A 21,827-nucleotide genomic window follows, 5' to 3' on the forward strand; every position below is an offset into this window, starting at 1 on the left:
CTTGGGCCTAATTCATATCCCAATCAGATTAACACTTTACAGTGTACAACATACGTGGTGGTGAGCAGCAGTAAGCCTTCCTATTGGTGAATGCAGGACCTGCAATCTACCACCTTTTACAATAGTTACCTCTCAAAGTGGAGCTGTACCATACGCTTCCTACAAGAAAAGCTTAGCTGACTATTTACTCTTTGCCTTTACAAATGTCTGCTTGTGTCTGTGTATGTGCGGATGGATATGTGTGTGTATGCGAGTGTACACCTGTCCTTTTTTCCCCCAAAGGTAAGTCTTTCCGCTCCCGGGCTTGGAATGACTCCTTACACTCTCCCTTAAAACCCACATTCTTTCGTCTTTCCCGATGAAGCAACCGTTGGTTTCGAAAGCTTGAATTTTGTGTCTATGTTTGTATGTCTATCAACCTGCCAGCACTTTCGTTTGGTAAGTCACATCATCTTTGTTTTTAGATATATTTCTACACTCAGATAGACTTTGCAGCAGGGCACCACAAAAATTTTAGCTGCCAAAGTTACATTCCACAACCCATAGGGAATGAATAGCTAGGCTCCAGGGTCTCTCCCGGGAATTCAGGTTTCAATGTTCCAATAACCAATGCAAGCTCTCTTATGAATCAACTGTAGTCAAACATGTGATTTTAGGTCATAAACCTGATGAAGGCCTCTAGGAGGATCATCAAAGCTTTCGAACAAACAATCTGGGCAGAAGCTTCTATACGAGACACAACCCTCGTATTTACCTCCCATCTGGAGTTGGAAGCCTATCAACACCATTTTGTCAGACAAAGACCCTCCCGGGACACATCATTTCAGACTGTTACCATCCTGCAAGCAGTGTCCTGTTAGCCATCCGTGACACCAGTGTTGTTTCCACATGATGACGTGTACCACCTGCAGAGAGTACCACCTGCAGAGAGTCTGGACATGAGGCTGAAGACAGTCACTCTTCCACTCGAATGTCTGTGGACTGGACACGAAGTGACTCCGAGGAGGATCTTACACAGCCCAGCTTTCAAGATGTGGCATTTGTATGGACTGTCCTCCCATGTCCATTAAACTGATGTCCATACAGATCAAAAAGAAAACAAACCAGTCATCAATATTGGGTTGTTGGCTACTGCCATCTACTGGACCACATACCAAGCCATTGGGTCTCCTCCACTGCACACACTCGAGACCACGTTACCTAGTTTTAGTAACAATCTCATTACTGTATGGGATGTTTCCAATCCAGATTCTTCCATGGCACCACAGTAACACCGGCTTCGATTTTGGTGGTGGCAGCCCCAGGGGCATCCAAGATGCTTGGTCTAGACTTCCTTAACGCCTTCAAGATTCATGACACTTATGAAGTAGTCCACGCACTGGGCCTATGCCCCTACACCACCAAACTCTTGGTGAAACTCATGTCAATGTCACAGAAGTCTTCAATGGGTGTTTCTGGATTCTGCGCACATATCTTGCTGTTATCCACTGCAGTCTCAAAATTTTTACGATCTGCTGCGTCGAGTTTACACTACAGGATAAGCTTCGATTGGAATTGCAACACACCCAGGAAGTTGGCACTCTCATCCCAGTTATGTTTAGTTGTTTAGCCAATGGGCCTTACACACCATGATGGTGGAGAAGCCACTGGGCACCATCTGCATCTGCGCAACTTCAAGGTCACCATCAACACCCAATTTGTTGTAGCCATGTATCTTATTCTCAAGATTGACAACATTGTTTCTTGTCTCACCGGAGGAAAAGTGTTAATCAAAATCGACCTTTGGGATGCATAACTCGAATTTGCATTGGATGATGACTCCTGAAAGATTACTGTTATCAATACTCCAGTTGTATTGTACTAATATACCATGCTCAAATTTGACATTGTCAGTGCCCAAACAAGCTCCAGAGGTACTTGGAGCAACGCTTTAAAGGTATTGAGTGATGGTGAAACTACCCTGGTGGTATTCTGGTCAGTAGAAAGGATAGGCCGATCTTGCCCATAACCTAGAGACACTCTTATCCACATTCATGATGACAAATTTTCACTGTAATCTTGCCAATGCTATTTATTCATCCACCAGGCTGAGTATTTAGGGGACATATTCAGTGCGTTGGGTATCTGCCCTATGCCACAGCATGTGTCCATCATCCAACAATTACAGGTTCCCAGAGACGTGTCCCAGCTAAAGTCTGTATTGGGCCAGCTGAAATGCCACTGGCAGTGTATTCCATATGCCACAACTGTGGAGCTGCTGCCCCACTTCATCAGTAAGAACATGTACTGGAAGTAGTCCTCCCAATGTAGTATGGGGTTCCATGACCTGAAGCTGGCCCTCCTTCAGCCTACTTCCTTAATGGCACACGATGGCAGCAAAATGACTTAGTTCTGGTGGTCAATGCTTCAGACAGCAGGATCGGCGCACTTTTGTCCCACATGAGTAACAATGTGGAACGACCCATTGCATTTGCATCAAAACCCCTCATGGCAGTGCAGAGGAATTACAGTCAGGTGGAAAAGGAGGCTTTGGTGTTTGTCTTTGGAATCAAACACTTCCATGATTAGGTCTATATCCATTGCTTCATACTCATGATGGATCATAAATCTCTAAAGATGCTTTTCAAGTCATCAGCAGAAATATCAATCCAAATGGCACAAAGGCTGCAATGGTTGGCCCTTTTTCTCTCAGGATATGCCTAGGATATCCAGTATTGCCTTATTGCTGCCCATGCCAATGCAGACATCCTTTTGTGACTGCCTATTGGTTATGACCTGGAGTTGACAAAGATCCAGAAGTACGTTTTTTCATTTGGAAGTTGAGGCCACAGACATCATATCCAACCTCCCCATTGTCACATGCCTCATGGCACGACACATGGCAAATGACCCTGCCCTCCAAGAGTTTGCAATATACAGCGCAGGGGTGGCCCACAGGTAAGAAACAGCAGGCACACCTGGACCTCCAAGCATAATGGAACATATGGCACAAGTTTCCATCCTCACTTGGCGTTGAGTTGCTACAAGGTACCACGGGCTGAGCTCGGGTGCTGATTCCCAGCACCCTCTGACATTAGGCCTTTCACCTTCCCCATGAAGGCCACTGGAAAGTTGTAATGATGAAGAACTTCATCCAGCAACTTGTTAATTCATCTCACCCAGCAACATGTTTACTTTGGTGGTACAGGTGCGGATATTGCCTGGATGGTAAGGGAGTGTTGCATATGCCAGAGTAAGCAAAAGCAACCAACCCCCACCCCCTCCCCAGGTCAGTATTTACCATGGCCCACCATGATGTCTCCTTGATCTTGTCTACATTTGGATTTTTTCAGGTCCTTTCTCCTGATCTATGTGGCTCCTGGTTGTGGAGGGATGTAGCGGATGCCCCTTTGTGTTTTGTGTGCAGTCCACAACCTTGGCGAAAACAATCAGGTGCTAGTACACTTGTTTGCCCTTGAAGATCCCCAGACACCTTGGTCTTTGATTTATGTGGTGCAGTTCCAGAAATTCTGCACCTCTAATGGAATCATGTTAATCGACACAGCACTGCTCCACACTGCCTTGAATGGCATGTCCAAATATTTGGTACACACCTACAAGTTCCAAATAGGAAAAAAGCCTCAACAGCACTCCACAGAAGGAGGCCTTGACATTATTTCTTTTTTAGTCTGGTGCATCTCCTCAGGACAGATCCTCACAGGCAGAGAAACCACATGGCCACTATTGTAGATCACAATTGTCCCTAGTCCCAGCTACTGGGAGTTACTTGGAGCCTATACCACAGAGTTGTATTTAGTTGGAAATGCTGAAAAGTGTGATATTCCTGGCTGCAGTTGCAAGTATTTTATTTTACTAGAAGCTTGAATTGATGCAGCTTGATACACATGAAGTAGCATATGGTAAAAAAAAATGGAGTGAGGTACAAGCAACAGATGATACAGTATGTACCAGTTCCGTGGGAGAGACCGCCAATTGTACTAAACTTGCTTTTGATTGGTCGGCACGTTTGGATGCTAGGCACCAAAACGCCTGATTTCTCATAATAATTATTTATATAATTTTCATTGTATTTAATCCAGTTTTTAGTGGTTACTCTATGAGCCTATTGTGTTTGTTTAATAAATTTCACTAGTGTTGAGAAACATAAGAGTAACAATATTGCAAATGAAGTTGTTCGAACACCTTCGGGTCACTCTGGCGCACCTGGGAGACAAAGTACTTTGGCTGCACTAGTCGCTGTTTTGGGCGTTCTGGAGGGCAGGACACATATATCTGTTTTGGGAGTTCTGGAGGGTCGGACACTTATCTCAGTATTGAGCATTACTTACATGTGAACATGTAATAGTCACTCTGGTCACTCTGATTCGGGTGTTCTGAAGAGCCAGATATGTTGTACTCTATATCAGATGTAACTGAGTTGTGAATATGTAATATTCACACTGTCTAGTGTGTGCCGGAGAGCTGGACATGCGTACCATATTTTGGAAGTTGTCAGAATAGTTACCACAAAATTAAGAAAGCTATGTCAAGTGTTGTATAAGGCAGTGTATATGTGTGAATATCTGAATAATAACCAAATAGGATATATTAATGAGAACTGTCACCTACCATCATTGTCAGTACTACAGATCTTGCCCTCTATAGATACAGAGACTAACCTGGGCAAGTGGCATCCTGCAAAAAGCACAATCAAAGGCTAGAACTGACAGCATAGCAGCTTCCGCTGAAGAAGATCTCATGATCGACAGGCTGTCTTCTGCACTGGGGACACAACTTTACAAGACAACAGGTTGGTGGGAAAAAAAATGGTCAGAGACACTTACTCAATCACTCCAGATCTCTCCAGCTTCCAGATCTGACTTCCAATGGGACACAAAATTTATGCATAGCATCTCCTTGCTGGGGAATGTGTATTTAAAAAAGAGGCTAATACCCATTAACGAGAACTGTGAACTGGGTGAGAAGTGAAAGTCAAAGTGAGAACAGTGGACTGTAATGATTATCATAAAATTCCCGAGTCAGCAGTGTGTGAACAATGAAAAAAATAAAAAGTGACACTGTGTGAAGTGTGAAATTATATCCTGTTTGAACTACTGTAAGTTTCTTTGAACCATTAGGCAACAAAATTTATAAATGCCACTAGTTAATCCACATCACATCACGAAGCTGAGAGTGAAAATGCGAAAACGCAAAATCGAAGTGTAAAGTTGTAAGTGTGCGCACGGTCCAAAGGGACTATGTTTTATTTCACTGCTACGAGAAACAATGCCTCAGGGAGCAGTTAGCAGAGCAGTGTATAGCAGGCGAGGTGGATGACATGGAAGCAACACCTGTCACCTCCACCTGCTGCAGTCCAATGTTAGCAAGTGGCAAATGGCAGAGATAGGTGTCTGTGGTTGACTTCAGCAGCCAAAGGCACCCAACACGACAAAAACAACGTGGTGAGCAACAGCATCGCACCAGACAAGAAGGGGTGTTATTAGGTAAAAGTGGACGGCATTGTGCTGATCTTAGACGGAAAACGTGTTATGTAAAGCTGGACAGCATTGCGCCGATGACATATATTGTTTAGTTCCTATCATATATAAACATCAATAAGTGTAGTGAGTGTTTATGAGGAGATTTAATGGTCCAGGTGCTGATGTTTATTGTTGAATAACAAGACTATAGAAAATACATATAAGCTGAAAACCATAAATGATATTTTGTAGCAAGAACAAGTTCATAATGTAATGTGTGTTTTGTGAAGGTTTATTGATAGAATTGAGATGAAAAAGTATATGTTTAGCATTAGTAAGTCAATGGTTTTGGTTAATTGGGGTGATATTTTAGGAACAGCAATTTCCTAGGTTTTTTTCTTTTTTTGTGGGGGAGCACCTTAGAGATTGGAAACTTCAATTTTATTCCAAATTTGGGGAAAAATTTTCTCATTTCCAAATTTGTTAGATGTCTTCGAGGAAAGGCCAATTTTGGAAATCAAAGAAGGAGGGAGATGTGTGATATTCCTGGCTGTGGCCGCGAGTATTTTATTTTGCTAGAATCTCGCCTTGATGCGGCTTGATACACGTGAAATAGTATATGCTACTAAAGTGGAGTGAGGTACAAGCAACAGATGGTAGAATATGTACCAGCTGCATGGGAGAGTCCATCAATTGTGCTGAACTTCATCCTGATTGGTCAGCACATTCAGGTGCTAAGCACCAAAATGCCTAACTTCTCTTACTACCTAAACTACTTTACTACTTACTACCTAAACTACTTTATACACTTTTCATTGTGTTTAACCACGTTTTTAGTATAACAATCTCTCATGGTAACCCTACAAGTCTATTGTTGTTGTTTATTAAATTTCACTAGTTTTGAGAACCAAACGAGCCACGATATTGCAACGGAAGTGCTTTGAACACCTTCTGGACATATATCTCTGTTTTGGGCATTCTGGAGGGTCAGACACGTATCTCAGTATCGTGCATTACTTAGATGTGAATACGTAAGAGACACACTGATTTGCGGGTGTTCTTTAGAGCCGGACATGTTGTACTCTATATCGGGTGTAACTTAATTGTGAATATGTCATATTCACTCTGTCTAGTGCATACCAGAGAGCTGCACATGTGTATCATATTTTGAAAGTTGTCAGAAAAGTTACCATACAATTAAGAAAGCTATGTCGAGTGTTCTAAAAGACAGTGTAAATGTGTGAATATTTGAGTAATAACCAAACAGGATACACTAATGAGAAGTGTCGTTTCACTGTCAGTACTACAGATCTTGCCGTCTGTAGGTATAGAGACTGATCTGGGCAAGAGGCATCCTGCAAAAAGCACAATCATATGTTCAAATTGACAGTGTAACAGCCTCTGCTGAAGGAGGTCATATGACCAACAAGCTGTCTTCTCTGCTGGGTACACAACTTTATAAGATGACAGGTTGATGGAAAGAATGGTCAAAGACTCTTATTCAATCTCTCCAGCTTCCAGATTTGATTCCAAAGGGACACACAAAGTATAAAAGGTGATGTTAATTTCCTGTTATACATTTTGTAACCACTAGTTTTTTGAGCTAACATCAATGGGGCACTCCACAATTAGTAACAAAGTAGGATTTTTCACCTTGTTCCCTAATATTTTTCTTCTCAGAAAAGACAATAATTTTGAATGCTTTATGTTCCTACTGTGCTGATATCCAAACAGTTTCTTCATCTCCCACATTGGAACACAACATGCTGAAATCCCGTCCTCATCAATAGATACACACGTTGCTTGGTTAAGCTATAGATAAATTTATTGTTGATTAACAACTGGATTTTTAAATTGACTAAATTAAAATATTGAAAGCCAACCACCAACTCTGTTGCACTTTTAGACACCCACCTCTCTCTGTCCCCCAATGACCAGTGCATTTGCATTTTTTATTTGAAACTGCCTTGGCATTCTTTTATTAAAAAAGTGCCTAATCTCTCACTGTAAGGAAAAGTAATTTTGCGGAGAGTCAGCCCCAAAAAAAAAAAAAAAAAAAAAAAAAAAAAAAAAAAAAAAAAAAACCACTGTAAAAGAACTTAGGAAGACAACAGATTCAATTCCAAACAAATTAACACAGAAAAATAGTGTCTAAATGCAACTCTGTAAAACATGTTAGTATTTGTTAGGTCACAAATGGAAATTACAGATTATAGTAATGCTATCAAATATTAACATATTTTGATCAATGTGCAGTTACTATCCATCACGAGATTTCAGTAAACTAGCATCTGAGCTCTGTGGTAAAGTCTTGTCCATGGAAAGCAGAAATCTGGGATGCAGTTTCAGTCTATCACTGAGATGCAGGCTCTGACTTTCTTCACAAATTAACTTGTTGTTATTACAGCACTGAAGAAACTATACTGCATAGGGGATTTAGGTCAGTTGGTATACTTGATCCATCTCACCTGCTGTTACCATGTGGATGATAAATTTTCAATTCTTTACAACAATACCATGTAATTGGAGCATCAGAAAATCTGTGAGTCTGTACTTGGACAATACTCTTACCTTTGGGGAGGTTGCAATGCCAAAATGCAGGAAAATCTGAATAGAATCAATGATTGGTGCAGTGGCTTGCAGGTATCAATGACTTTCAAAATTAATCTTCATTTTCATGCACTAATCTCATAAGAGCGTTTCTGTTCCAGTGAAAAGATAGTCTTGTGAAAAACTTTCCTTTCCCATTAACTGAAATTTTGCCTGGAGAACTGATTTCCAACAGGTAGAGATATTACTTATTAAATAACAATGTGCTGTGGTTCCATGCATTTTGATTTTATACAAAAAATCTACATGGTTACATGGTATTATGTCTCAAATGACAATTATTATTACCTTCATTTTTCACATCACAGTAGCACAATTATGATTGCATTAGTTATGTTATGTAGTTACCAACATCTATACACAGGCGGAAAATGATTGTTAACAGTCACACACACATTATATGAGTCCTCCTACGTTCTAAGTATATCACAAAAGCCGTCAAACAACAGTTTCGCACTTGCACAGTCATTGGGCATATTCTAATATTCAGTAGATAGCAAGCTATCTTCTACTTCAAATGTACCTTAATGTGTTGCAGTTTTGTAAGGATTTCTCAATACATCTGTAATTTTACTACAGGTATAACATATATTTAAAGAGCAACTTACAATTAGCTTCTCATTACAAAAAATATATCTTGCCTTTGTAAATAAGAGGGCTTCAATGTCATCCCATGCATGCAATGAAGCACGCACAGTTAATGCTGTCCACTGGAACTGCTTTTCGCTTATTCCATGTTGCTGGCATAAAGTTAACGGTGAAAATAAGTTTCCCTTTGGTTCATCCCAGTAATGTTTACAAACGTAAGCCAGTGAATCAAGAACTGAATTATTTATGATGTTATTCTCATTCGAAGAAACAGCTTGTTGCCATTCTGTAATAAACAGTATCATTTAGTTACAAACCACTGCATATCAGAACAACTAATCAGATCAAATGCGGCACAGCTGGCAAGTTACCACAATATCATAAAAGTCCCAATGTTAAATACTAAAATTTATTTTAATCCTGATGATGCAACAAAAGATAACACTTTTTTCAATAGAAATGGATACTATGAGAACACTATTTTAAATACACTTGAAAAAAAGTTTTGCCTCACCCCAGTTCCCAGAAGTCCTGAAGATAGACGTTGATTGTGGATATTGTATCACAGACACAGTCCTTTGACTGTTCAGAGATGTCACTAAACCCGCCCGAAGATGTAAACAACCATGCATGAGCAGCGCCTATTAGATGGAGGGGGTCTGACAGCTGATCACTTCCAGTCATTCAACCAGGAAGGAGGTACACAGCTCATGTTGTTTGTAGTTCAACCATGCCTAGACAGTCAATACCGTAGTTCCAATTTTCCCCTTACATTTACTGTGTGCCAGGAAGGACTCTCAACAAGAGAAGCGTGCAGGCATCTCGGAGTGAACCAAAGCGATGTTGTTCGGAGATGGAGGAGATACAGAGAGACATAAATTGTTGATGACATGCCACAACCACAGCACCCTGCAGCATAGTACAGATGGGCCCAACAACACGCTCAGAACTGGCATCACATTCTCTTCATTGCTGAGTGTTGCATATGCCTTCAACCAGACAATCGTCGGAGATGTGTTTGGAGGCAACCCGGTCAGGCTGAATGCCTTAGACACACTGTCCAGTGAGTGCTGCACGGTGGATGTTCCCTGCTGTTTTGTGGTGGCATTATGTTGGGCTGACGTACGACGTTGGTGCTCATGGAAGGCGCAGTAATGGCTGTACGATACGTGAATGCCATCCTCCGACAGAATGATGCAACCATATTGACAGCGTATTGGCGAGGCATTTGTCTTCATGGATGGCAATTAGTGCACCCATAATCAATATCTTGTGAATGACTTCCTTCAGGATAATGACATTGCTCAACTAGAGTGGCCAGCATGTTCTCCAATCATGAACCATATCGAACATGCCTGGGATACATTGAAAATGGCTGTTTATGGACGATGTGACCCACCAACCACTCTGAGGAATCTATGCCGAATCACCATTGAGGAGTGGGACAAGCTGAACCAATAGTGCCTTGATGAACTTGTGAATAGTATGCCACGACAAATAAAGGCATGCATCAATGCAAGAGGATGTGCTACTGGGTATTAAAAGTACTGGTGTGTACAGCAATCTGGACACCACCTCTTAAGGTCTTGCTGAATGGTGGTACAACATGCAATGTGTGGTTTTCATGAGCAATAAAAAGGGCGGAAATGATGTTTATGTTGATCTCTATTTCAATTTTCTGTACATGTTCCAGAACTCTTGGAACCAAGGTGACGCAAAACTTTTTTCAATGTGTGTACATGTAATACTAGACTGGCTGGCATGAAAGTAGTCCTCAAGGTCATGGTCACTGCCTGCCACCAGCAGGGGCTGCAGGCTGTGATTTGCCCGCCTCTCGGCTTTATTGGCATGTAGGTATCGTTAGTGGTGCAGTCAGAGCAGCTGAAAGCTCAGTGTTACTGAGCTATATTGAGTGTTCATGTTTGATCTCAGTCTGTTACTGTCTTTAGAATGCTTTGACGCGTGTTCGGTGGTGAACAACAATGCAGGAGCAATGGCCTACTGGTAGTACTCTTCTGGTCGGTGTGCATAAAGGGTGGAAAGACATTCGTAAACAATCGAAAATTATCGTATTGAATGTACTCAAGTTCTTTACTGATCTGGCCGACAATGAAGAAGCGAGGATTAACTTACATTTTGCCCAAATTCATAACTTTACCGCTAAAGCGTGTGGTGTCTCCAAATCAACCATAGGCTGTATTAGCAAATCTGTGTCATTGGCAGAAACTCCAGACATGAATTAGTGTTTCGAGTCTCCAAGAAAGGGATACAAATGTGAATGGAAATCAACTGACTTTGAGGATTTTAACAAAGAGCTCATGCGTAGAACTGTACTTGGATATTATGACAGAGGAGAGTATCCAATGGCTAAAAACATACAGGCTGACCTCCATGAAAAAATTACTTACTCGGGTTCTTCGTCTTCTCCACCCCCTTGGTTTCCGATTCAAGAAGTGTTATGATGGACAGAAATTCTTAATGGAACGCAGAGACATTGCAGCAGCAAGAGTGAAGCTTTTGCGTACAATGCACTTCTTGCATGCTGAAGACACCAGGCCTGTATATATGGCATGACTCCAAAGGAAATGGTGGTTTGAAAGTGCCTACTTGTAGAGGTGGCCGAGTAATCATCACCCAAGCTGGTTCATTAACCACGGTCTTCAAACCAGAGACCAAACTTGTTTACCATGGTGGGAAAAGTTCTTGCCAATCCAATTAAGTTCTTAAGAATTGCTTTATTCGACTGTTGTCTGTGCTGAAGAAAAGTCAATTATCATGACAGATAGTGCCAGCTACCACTCCATTCAGATAGAAAAGCTGCCACATTCAAATTGACGCTAGGCAGATATTATGGAGTGGTTAAAGAGAAAGAATGTTTCATTTTCATTCAATGAAACGAAGGCTGAACTACTGTTTAAAGAAGAAATCATAGGTACCAAAAAGACTTATGAATTAGATCAACTGGCAAACGAAATGGGACACCAAGTGGTAAGTCTACCACCTTATAACTGCCATTATAATCCTATTGAACTGATATGGGCCCAAGTAAAGCGAGAAGTAGCGAAAAGAAATACTACTTTCATACTTGCTGATGTCGAGAAGCTAACACGCAAAACTCTTGTCAATGTTACTCACCAGGACTAGGAGGGGTGCATAAAACAAGCAGAAGCCTTGCAAGAAACTGATTTCTTGAACCAGGGTTTAAAAGACACCCTTGTGGAATCTGTGATGATAGACTTGGTTGAAACATGTGATAGTGAATGTGACGACACGGATCCAAAAGATCCTTCAGTTTAGGTAAGTGTTGTCTATGTAAAAAGCTGAATTGATTTAAATGTTTGTCTATTCATTTCAGTTATAGAGGACATACTGCGAATGTTTTCCCTTACAGTAGACGTCCGATAAATTTATCACAAACTGTTACCATTAGTTTACTCAATAGTATCTGTCAACTGGTTCAAATGGCTCTGAGCACTATGGGCCTTAACATCTGAGGTCATCAGTCACCTAGAACTTAGAACTACTTAAACCTAACTAACCTAAGGACACCACACACATCCATGCCCAAGGCAGGATTCGAACCTGCGACCGTAGCGGTGGCGCGGTTCCAGTTTGAAGCGTCTAGAGCTGCTCAGCCACACCAGCCGGCAACTGTCAATTAAAATAAGATTGACAATTCTGCATTAATTAACAACAGTTTTTCCTAAAAATCTGTATTGAATATCTTTACATTTGGATATACTCTTACTGCAATTGGTTTACTAGTCCATTCAAAATTTGACTTTTTTTTTTTCCTTCACAGAAGGATTTACTGGCTGTTTCATAGTAAGGGTAATGCAGCTCATAAAAGACAAAATGTTGTGGTGCTTCTGTATCAACTGTATATACAAACAGTGCAGTAACATCGGAACAGCCCCAGCGCCTACTCTGATTCTCAAAGATGAGCATAGAAATATATGATATTCGACCACTTTTACAGAAAGCTAGAACATAGAATTGTATTACTTTAGTATGACAGAGGATAGTATCCGATGGCTAGAGAAATACAGGGTAATGTCCATGATAAAATGGATTATTCTGGCCAGTCACTTCAATGCACTGTCTTCTCCGCCCACTTGGTTTTTAATTCAGAAACTGTAATGATGGACAAAATTTGTAACACATGACAGGGACATTGTAGTAGTAAGAAAGAGGTTTTTGTGTACCAAGCACGTATCACATGCTGAAAATAATAGGCTTACAGAAAATTTTGATAAAACTTGGGTTTCACAAAACCTTTCGAACAAATATTTTGCTCGACTTCAGTGAAAATATTGGCTTCAAAATAACTATAATTACTTTTGCGTAGCATATATTGGCATTTTGAGTGACGGATGCAATGACGAAGGATATGTATTAGCAGCGAGTAAAATATTTTTGGGAAGTATGGAATATTCTCAGTCATATTAAAGCGAGCTGTCCGGACAAAACTCTTGATGACGGCCTACAATGACTCGCGCACTGCTGCACATGGAATATTGCAGAAGTAATTTGCCTCTGTAGGTGATACGATACAATAATGATGTCTGAACCGTTACCAAAAATAATTTTGTAGTTTTCTTAACAACTTTCTTGCGGGGAAGTTTCTTCGCAGTCCTACAGAACAAAAATTCATCAGCAATTAGATTTTTCGGCACCGTTTTACACCTCTTATAATATTTTATTTTTTATTTCAGAATACTTTTATGTTTCTGAAATTAAAGGATGCAGCATATGCTTTTCAACTTTCAGGATTTTTTTCCCCAGTCCAATTACATAAGTGATTCTGTTACTACCACAGGTTGAAGTAAAATATTATTTTCTTCAAAAATTTCTTGTAACATTAATTTTCATTTGTTTCCTAGCAGCTAGTGACAATTTTATTTTGGAAAGTACTCCTTCATATTCTAGACTAAAAATTGAGTTGCCATTTTTTTAAAAATTTTTATGAACATTTGAAATCATCACTATAAAAAAAAAAAAAAAAAAAAAAACTGGCAATGCTGTACGATGGTGAGATGACCTCGAAGCCCTATTTTTGTGCCGGTGACCTTGAAGTCCTATTTTTGTGCCGGCCACTATAATAATCCATTGGGAAGAAAACAAGAACAACCCACTTGTTCATGTGCTGTAAGAATTTTTTACCATGCTTCTTCTGCAGTTTATTGCAGATTCTGTAAAACTTGCTATTAACTTTTGAAGCATCAGAGTAACAATTGTGTTGCTGTTATGGTATTCAGTCCAAAGAATGATCTGATGCATGCTACTTTACTCTTTGCAAGGTTCATATCTACTGCAGTTATGCCTTTGTCACCCTCTACAATTACTTCACCCCAAATTAACTATTCTTTGATCCTTCCCGTCAATTTATCCCTTCTTTTAATCAAGTTGTACCACTATGTTCCTTTCTACCTGATTTGGTTCTGTACCTCTCCATTAGTTATCTGACCTACTGCCCTCGGTGGCTCAGATGGATAGAGCGTCTGCCATGTAAGCAGGAGATCCCAGGTTTGAGTCCTGGTCAGGGCACACATTTTCAACTGTTCCCATTGATGAACATCAACACCTGTCAGCAGCTAAAGGTATTGATTTAATTGTAATTTCATGAAATAAATATGTACTTTTGAAAAATAATTTTCTTCATGTAGTTAAAAGATTAACTGATAGCATTTGACGGTGGGCTGACTATCTTTCCTCTTATTATACACTTTATAAACACACAAACCTTCTCAGTAGCTGACTGTAACAAATAACAAGTTGCAGCTTTCACAGAGAAGTTATCTACAAGCATGTGTGTGTGTAATGACACAGTAGTTCTCATGTGAATACAAGAACTGAGACTATCATACAAATATAAGATACAGTATAACCCCACTTTTATGTTCCTGACTTTAAATTCACCACAGACTTACAATTACATCGACTGAAATGTTCAGACATAATAAGTGAAGTGTTGGGTCCACTTTTCAAGAAAGTACTGCAAGCTGATATAAGTAATGAAAAATTTAGTCTGCTGGTAGATGACTGCACTGACAGAAGTATTTTAAAACATTTAGGAATTGTACCAAGATATTATAGCAAATCACAAAAAATTGTGTCACTTATTCCCGCCAAAAACGACCATGCAAAATGTCTGGCCGATGCAATCATAGTAACTTTAAAAGATCACAACATGTAAATTGAAAATTTGATTGGGATAGGCACAGATAATGCATCAATTATGACAGGAGTGAATAATGGTCTAAACAAAACTGCCAGATGTTGTACTTGTGCATCACAAAAGTCATTCTTTACAACTGGTAATTAGTCACGCTTCAGAAAATGCTACATTCAAAACCACAGATATATGATGAGAGGAACCTACAACAGGTTTTGTCTATAAGAACCTTCAACATCGCAGCATGTCAGCAATCGTTGGTTAATAAATTAAAAAAGTAAAAACCCGCCTCAATTGCAAAAAAAGCATCTAGTGTTAAGTGTTAACCAAGTTTTCAGTGTAGATAGCTACACCTTCTTCAGAACAACAATAAAACCCACAAGTGCCTAAGAAGACCTTTGTCAATGTTTAAATGAACACCACAGCTATACATTTATAAACGAAAAAGAAAAGGAAAACACAAACAGTATATATGTACAAAATCAAAACCACTACTTAACTTAATAGTGTGAGGTGGAGCATACACCATTAAGCTAAGTAGTGGTTTTGACTTTGTACATATGTACTGTTTGTGTTTTCCTTTTCTTTTTTGTTTCTAAATGTATAGCTATGGTGTTAACACTTAACACTTAACACTAGGTGCTTTTTTCGCAATCGAGGCGGGTTTTTAGTTTTTTAATATGTTTTGTCTATCTCCAAGAAAAATATCTGAAGCAATAAATTGTGGCAAAGCACCATTGAAAATACTTAAAAAGTAAGTGTGACATGATGGCTTTCCATAGATACAGCAATCTGTCATATTTAACAACAATGGGATTAACTGAAATTGCATTTCTCTATGTGTAAAACTAGAGAAAATTGATACACTGCAGAACTGCTCCATTGTATGTTCAAAGATCCAAACAATTTGCCGCACGTAACTTGTTTACAAAGTGTTTTATGTAAAGTCCAAACAGCCATGGAAGCATTAGAGAGTGAAAACTCCTATCCCACAAAACTGCTGGATATTGTAAAAGAGCGACTTATGAGCCTGCTATTACCATGAAAGTCCTAACTACATCTCTTCAGAAAAGTCATCTTAATCCATATACTACACTTGGCTATGCTTTTGAAATCTGTGTTAGCAAGTTGAAGTTATCTGAGGACAGCATCAAATTGGTAACAAAATGATGCATTGAATTTACAGTGAAACTTATAAAAGAATTACAAAATATACTTCCACCCAGTATCGAAATTTTAACCAAGGTAAACAAATTGGTTGTAAGAAAAGTTTTACGAGCTAAAACAAGTACTCACGATGTCATTGACTTCGCAAAAGAACTGATATCGACATATTCGAAAAACACTTCACAACAATGGAATAATATCAATTTCATTTGATGGCGAAACTTAGAGACTACAGTCCATTTTTTGATTGCTGTTTGAGCATTTGAAGATGCCGGAAATCTAAATCCATTCAAAGAACTGTGTATTCTCGCATTTACTTTATTGTCATTGTCACATTCAAATTTTTAGTGCCATGAATACGGTCAAACAAAACTTTGCAATCGCCTTAGACTTTATTCATTGAATTCTATTCTGATGGTCATAGGCACCTTAAAAAGATTGAAAAAAAATGTTGTGACAATGAATTACCAACATATGTACTAAGACTTACCGGAACCAACAAATCATACCCACTTAGGAATAAAGATGGTAGTGGCACACAGCCATCAACTTCAATCTTGGGGCAACTTCAACACCCTTTAACTGTCTTAATTGACAATTCCAACGATGATGATGAAAAACTTGCTTTCATGTTCTTTTCTTTGTTTACTTTAAAAGACATTCCTAATTGTTAAATATACAAACAAAAAGTTCTGAAATAATGAAAGTACATCGAATATATTTCTGTTTTAATTTGTCAATCCCATGAAATTATTTTATTGACTTTTCACCTTTGGTCAGTCTAGGGACATTTGGTTCAGCCTTGTTGGCAACACTGTAGTTAACAGCTTTGCTCACTTTGTGTCGTCGGTTTAAACACAGCAGTCAGCACCTGTTACATATTTTTTCATGCTTAGCGAGATGTGTTTTGAGAATTTAGTCTTGACATCAAATGCAAATATTTACATTGTGATGTTTCCCAAAAGAACAATGTGAGTAATAGTCTGCATGTGTGTAGCTTTCTACATAACTGTGGAGGGATAGTACCAAATAACCTTAAGAAGACAATTACAGTGCAGGAGACACAGAACATCAAATGCACAAACACTGCACAAAATACTTATGTAAATATTTGCATTTGACAACAATAACAAATTATCGAAATGTATTGTGCTAAGCATGAAAAATATGTAACTGGTGCAGTGTTTCATTCCTTCCATAGTGAATGACAGGTGCTGGATTTCCAAAAGCACTGATTATGGCTTATGAAATTAAGTGAAAAATTTCTACTTCCCGGACAGTTTGCAGTTCCCATTACATCAGCAGTTTTTACCAGATAATACCGCGCAATTGCTACAGTCGCAGGTTCGAATCCTGCCTTGGGCATGGATGTGTGTGATGTCCTTAGGTTAGTTAGGTTTAAGTAGTTCTAAGTTCTAGGGGACTGATGACCACAGCAGTTAAGTCTCATAGTGCTCAGACCCATTTGAACCAGATAATAAACAAGTCCGTGACAAGTTGTTTGATATCTATTATGAACACATATCATACATAAAATGTGGAACTGGGAGGGGGATCCTATATGTAACTTTTACTGCTTGAAATATTATTTCCCACATTTTACATTTTCTCACATTTGACACCATTTTTTTCAAAGACCCATTTAAAGTGTAAAAGCAGGGTTGCACTGTACTTACAAAACATAATGGCAAGAAAAGGCTAGACAAAACATAAATTAAAGAAAAGAATTTTCTTATATTACTTTTCTTGCTTAAATACATTTTGGCACATCTGCGATGCAGACACAGCTGCAGCTGCAATAATGAAAACCAAAGGATGAAATATGGCAACTGCTAAACATTTTCAGAGCAGAAGCAAAGAAATAACATGAAAGGACTATGGCATTACAGACTGTCCCCATAGTAACATGCAGTTACTGTATGATTTGCTGAAACATCAACAAATATTATTCTGACACATCTACAGGAACACTTACTTTGAATTAACTTGCTTGAAAAATTATACCTGTGCTTCTGTTACCACAGCTTTGACTAATGTTTGAGAGTGGTATGTGGTTGAACTACATTTACCATATATACTTCACAGATGCCACAGAAATTTCACTAAATGTTTCTTTAGACAAAAACATTCTCTCTCTCTCTCTCTCTCTCTCTCTCTCTCTCTCTCTCACACACACACACACACACACACACAAACACACACACAAAGCATATGGCATGGGCCTGCAGCTTTAGAAGCCATAGCTAAGTCTGTATTTGAAGCATTCTCTAGGTGTCTTCTACAGATGTTGTGTTCATGGGATGACAAAAATTACTGTACACTTTACTTAATAAATCTGCCAAATTATTAACAGTCTGCAATACTATTAACCACAACATGAGATTACACTCCGTCTAGATCATATGTACATTAAAAATGTTTTGCTTAATGAGCTGAAAAAGAAAACAGAGTGACATACACTTCAATTCAAAATAATGCAGACTTTTTAAAGACAAACATCACCTTAATTTGTACTATCAATATCTCACATGCCTAATTCTTCTCCACATTAGACCATCTGCCAATGTTCAGGAGGCACTAAATAGACTATGTTAATTACAAATTTACCATCTCAAATTCTAATGTTTACCAATTCATAAAGACACACTTGTTCAAGTATTTCTACCTATTATGCTGCAGTCAAATGAATTTGTTGGAGGAACCCAAATTCCATCCCCATCAATGGATGCCATTATCAATGGAGTTTGTAGCATTATGGAGGTCTATTCAGACAATGGCTTACTACTAAATGAAGTTGAATCTTGTTCCCACATGCTCCCACACAGAGGTGAGACATTATGTTTTCAAAACTTGAGTGCAAGTGTCTGTAAATTCCTGCTTTTTGCAATGGTTTGCAAGCACCACTGCCCAATGTTAGATCTTCCTGAATCGTTTGGCTGGGTTCATACCCTAAAGTGACAGGGTATTCAGACTGTCACGTAAAGATTATAGTGACGTACAGCTGTTTGTGAAGTCCAATGTTTTTCTCGCATTCACTGGCAACACTACTGACCACATAACGAAGTTCTTGAAGAAGTGGAATAATGCTATAGTATGCAAACTGATCTAAAAGATACAGAGAAACCTAAGGTTATCTGAGAATGCTGATAAGATGGATCTGCTTTGCAGCTAGGAGATGATCAGATTCAATTTGATATGACTCAAGTCCTTGTTGCCACAAGCAAATACATACTGAGGTAACAGAGATCATTAAACACAACAGTAATTGTAATCTGAAAGCAGGAGTGTGTTTAACAGAAATATATCTTGACTCCACTGCTGAAAATACATGTACCAGTCTTTCACTGTGGGATGATAGCAATAGTGGATGACAGCAACCAACACTAGTCTATTACACTCGAGGTTTGGAAATATGACATTACACCTCTAGATGTGAACAGGTGGAAATTAAATTTTACTTCAGTAGGCCAGACTGTGAACTGAACCTACACTGAAGACTGCTCCTCCTGAAGAACTGAAGAAGTCCTCTGGAGATGGGGATGAAACACTGGGTTTCTCCAAGAAATTCATGTGACCACATCATTATAGCTCAGAGTACTTCAGTAACTGTGACTTTCCAGCACTGAAAGTTTGAATTTCATTCACAATTTAGTATATTTCATTTATAATTTTTAATAGTATTTGGATGCTAAACCTACTCAGTTAAACAAGAAACAAATCTCAAGTTTCCACAGTCATTATAATTAGAAAATGTAATTATTTAATGCAAAACATACAGGGTGTTACAAAAAGGTAAGGACAAACTTTCAGGAAACATTCCTCACACACAAAGAAAGAAAATATGTTATGTGGACATGTGTCCGGAAACACTTACTTTCCTTGTTAGACCTCATTTTATTACTTCTCTTCAAAACACATTAATCATGGAATGGAAACACACAGCAACAGAACGTACCACCGTGACTTCAAACATTTTGTTACAGGAAATGTTCAAAATGTCCTCCGTTAGTGAGGATACATGCATCCACCCTCCGTCGCATGGAATCCCTGATGTGCTGATGCAGCCCTGGAGAATGGCGTATTGTATCACAACCATCCAAAATACGAGCACGAAGAGTCACTACATTTGGTACCGGGGTTGCGTAGACAAGAGCTTTCAAATGCCCCCATTAATGAAAGTCAAGAGGGTGGAGGCCATGGAATTGGTCTGCCTCTACCAATCCATCGGTCACCGAATCTGTTGTTGAGAAGCGTACGAACACTCTGACTGAAATGTGCGGGAGATCCATCGTGCATGAACCACATGTTGTGTCGTACTTGTAAAGGCACATGTTCTAGCAGCACAGGTAGAGTATTCTGTATACTCCATTGAGCATAGTGGAAGAACATGGGGCCCAGTCAAGACATCACCAACAATGCCTGCCCAAACGTTCACAGAAAATCTGTGTTGATGACGTGATTGCACAACTGTGTGCAGATTCTTGCCAGCCCACACATGTTGATTGTGAAAATTTACAACTTTATCACATTGGAATGAAGCCTAATCCGTAAAGAGAACATTTGCACTGAAATGAGGACTGACACATTGTTGGATGAACTATTCGCAGAAGTATACCCGTGGAGGCCAATCAGCTGCTGATAGTGCCTGCACACACAGTACATGGTACGGAAACAACTGGTTCTCCCGTAGCACTCTCCATACAGAAACGTGGTCAATGTTACCTTGTACAGCAGCAACTTCTCTGACCCTGACATTAGGATTATCATCAACTGCACGAAGAATTGCCCCGTCCATTGCAGGTGTCCTCGTCGTTCTAAGTCTTCCCCAGTCGCGAGTCATAGGCTGTAATTTTCCATGCTCTCTAAGACGCCGATCAATTGCTTTGAATGTCTTCCTGTCGGGACACATTCGTTCTGGAAATCTGTCCCGATACAAACGTACCGCGCCATGGCTATTCCCCTTGCTAATCCATACATCAAAAGGGCATCTGCCAACTCCGCGTTTGTAAACACTGCACTGACTGCAAAACCACGTTCGTGATGAACACTAACCTGTTGATGCTACGTACTGATGTGCTTGATGCTAGTACTGTAGAGCAATGAGTCGCATGTCAACACAAGCACCGAAGTCAACTTAACCTTCCTTCAATTGAGCCAACTGGCAGCGAATCGAGGAAGTACAGTACATACTGACGAAAGTAAAATGAGCTCTAACATGGAAATTAAGCGTTTCCGAACACATGTCCACATAACATATTTTCTGTATTTGTGTGTGAGGAATGTTTCCTGAAAGTTTGGCCGTACCTTTTTGTAGCACCCTGTATATGACAATGATAATGGAATGACAATAGTAATACCTTACAATAAGAAACACAAACACGTGCACCTTACACTTACCAAGTAGCTGAACATAGTTCAAAACTGTCCTTCGGTCAATTCCGTCAGTGATAAAGTAATTTTTTGCACAGAATCGAAGCTTCTGAATTTTCCTTTCAACATTGGAAGTATATCTAACAGCGAGATGGAATTGTTTCATCTGCAATGAAAGAAAAATTTTATGCCAATAACACCATTCATTATACAGATCTTCAATATGAATAACAATTGCAAAACAACACTATAACCAAAAATAAATAAGTTGCTTAATCCACCCATTAAATGACAACATATGGCGATGAATGTAGCTCTGCCCCCTCTTTATAACATTCTGAAAAAGTGAAGTAACAATACAAAAAAATGAAAACATTCATAGGATAACATCTTAGTTAAAATTACACTTTTTCTCTCCCACATACTCTTGACAAAGCAGATGAGGAGGATGGGAGAAA

General features: G+C 39.3%; 1 protein-coding gene and 1 non-coding gene across 2 annotated transcripts in view; one reads left to right on the forward strand and one right to left on the reverse strand.

Annotated features, from left to right (window-relative positions):
• The window catches only part of LOC126298826 (spermatogenesis-defective protein 39 homolog), a 100,998-nt gene that overhangs the window by 20,812 nt on the left and 58,359 nt on the right, over positions 1–21,827 (reverse strand). The window contains exons 9-10 of the mRNA XM_049990304.1: positions 21,397–21,535; positions 8,711–8,943 (exon numbers count right to left, since the gene is read on the reverse strand). Coding sequence (XP_049846261.1) covers positions 8,711–8,943; positions 21,397–21,535 — 372 coding nt within the window. The remainder of the gene's footprint in view (positions 1–8,710; positions 8,944–21,396; positions 21,536–21,827) is intronic.
• On the forward strand, positions 14,130–14,204 carry Trnat-ugu (transfer RNA threonine (anticodon UGU)). The gene has a single exon. It is a non-coding gene; the product is annotated as a tRNA-Thr (tRNA).

Source organism: Schistocerca gregaria, chromosome X (genome assembly GCF_023897955.1).
Source record: "Schistocerca gregaria isolate iqSchGreg1 chromosome X, iqSchGreg1.2, whole genome shotgun sequence".
NCBI classification, from domain to species: Eukaryota; Metazoa; Arthropoda; class Insecta; order Orthoptera; family Acrididae; genus Schistocerca; species Schistocerca gregaria.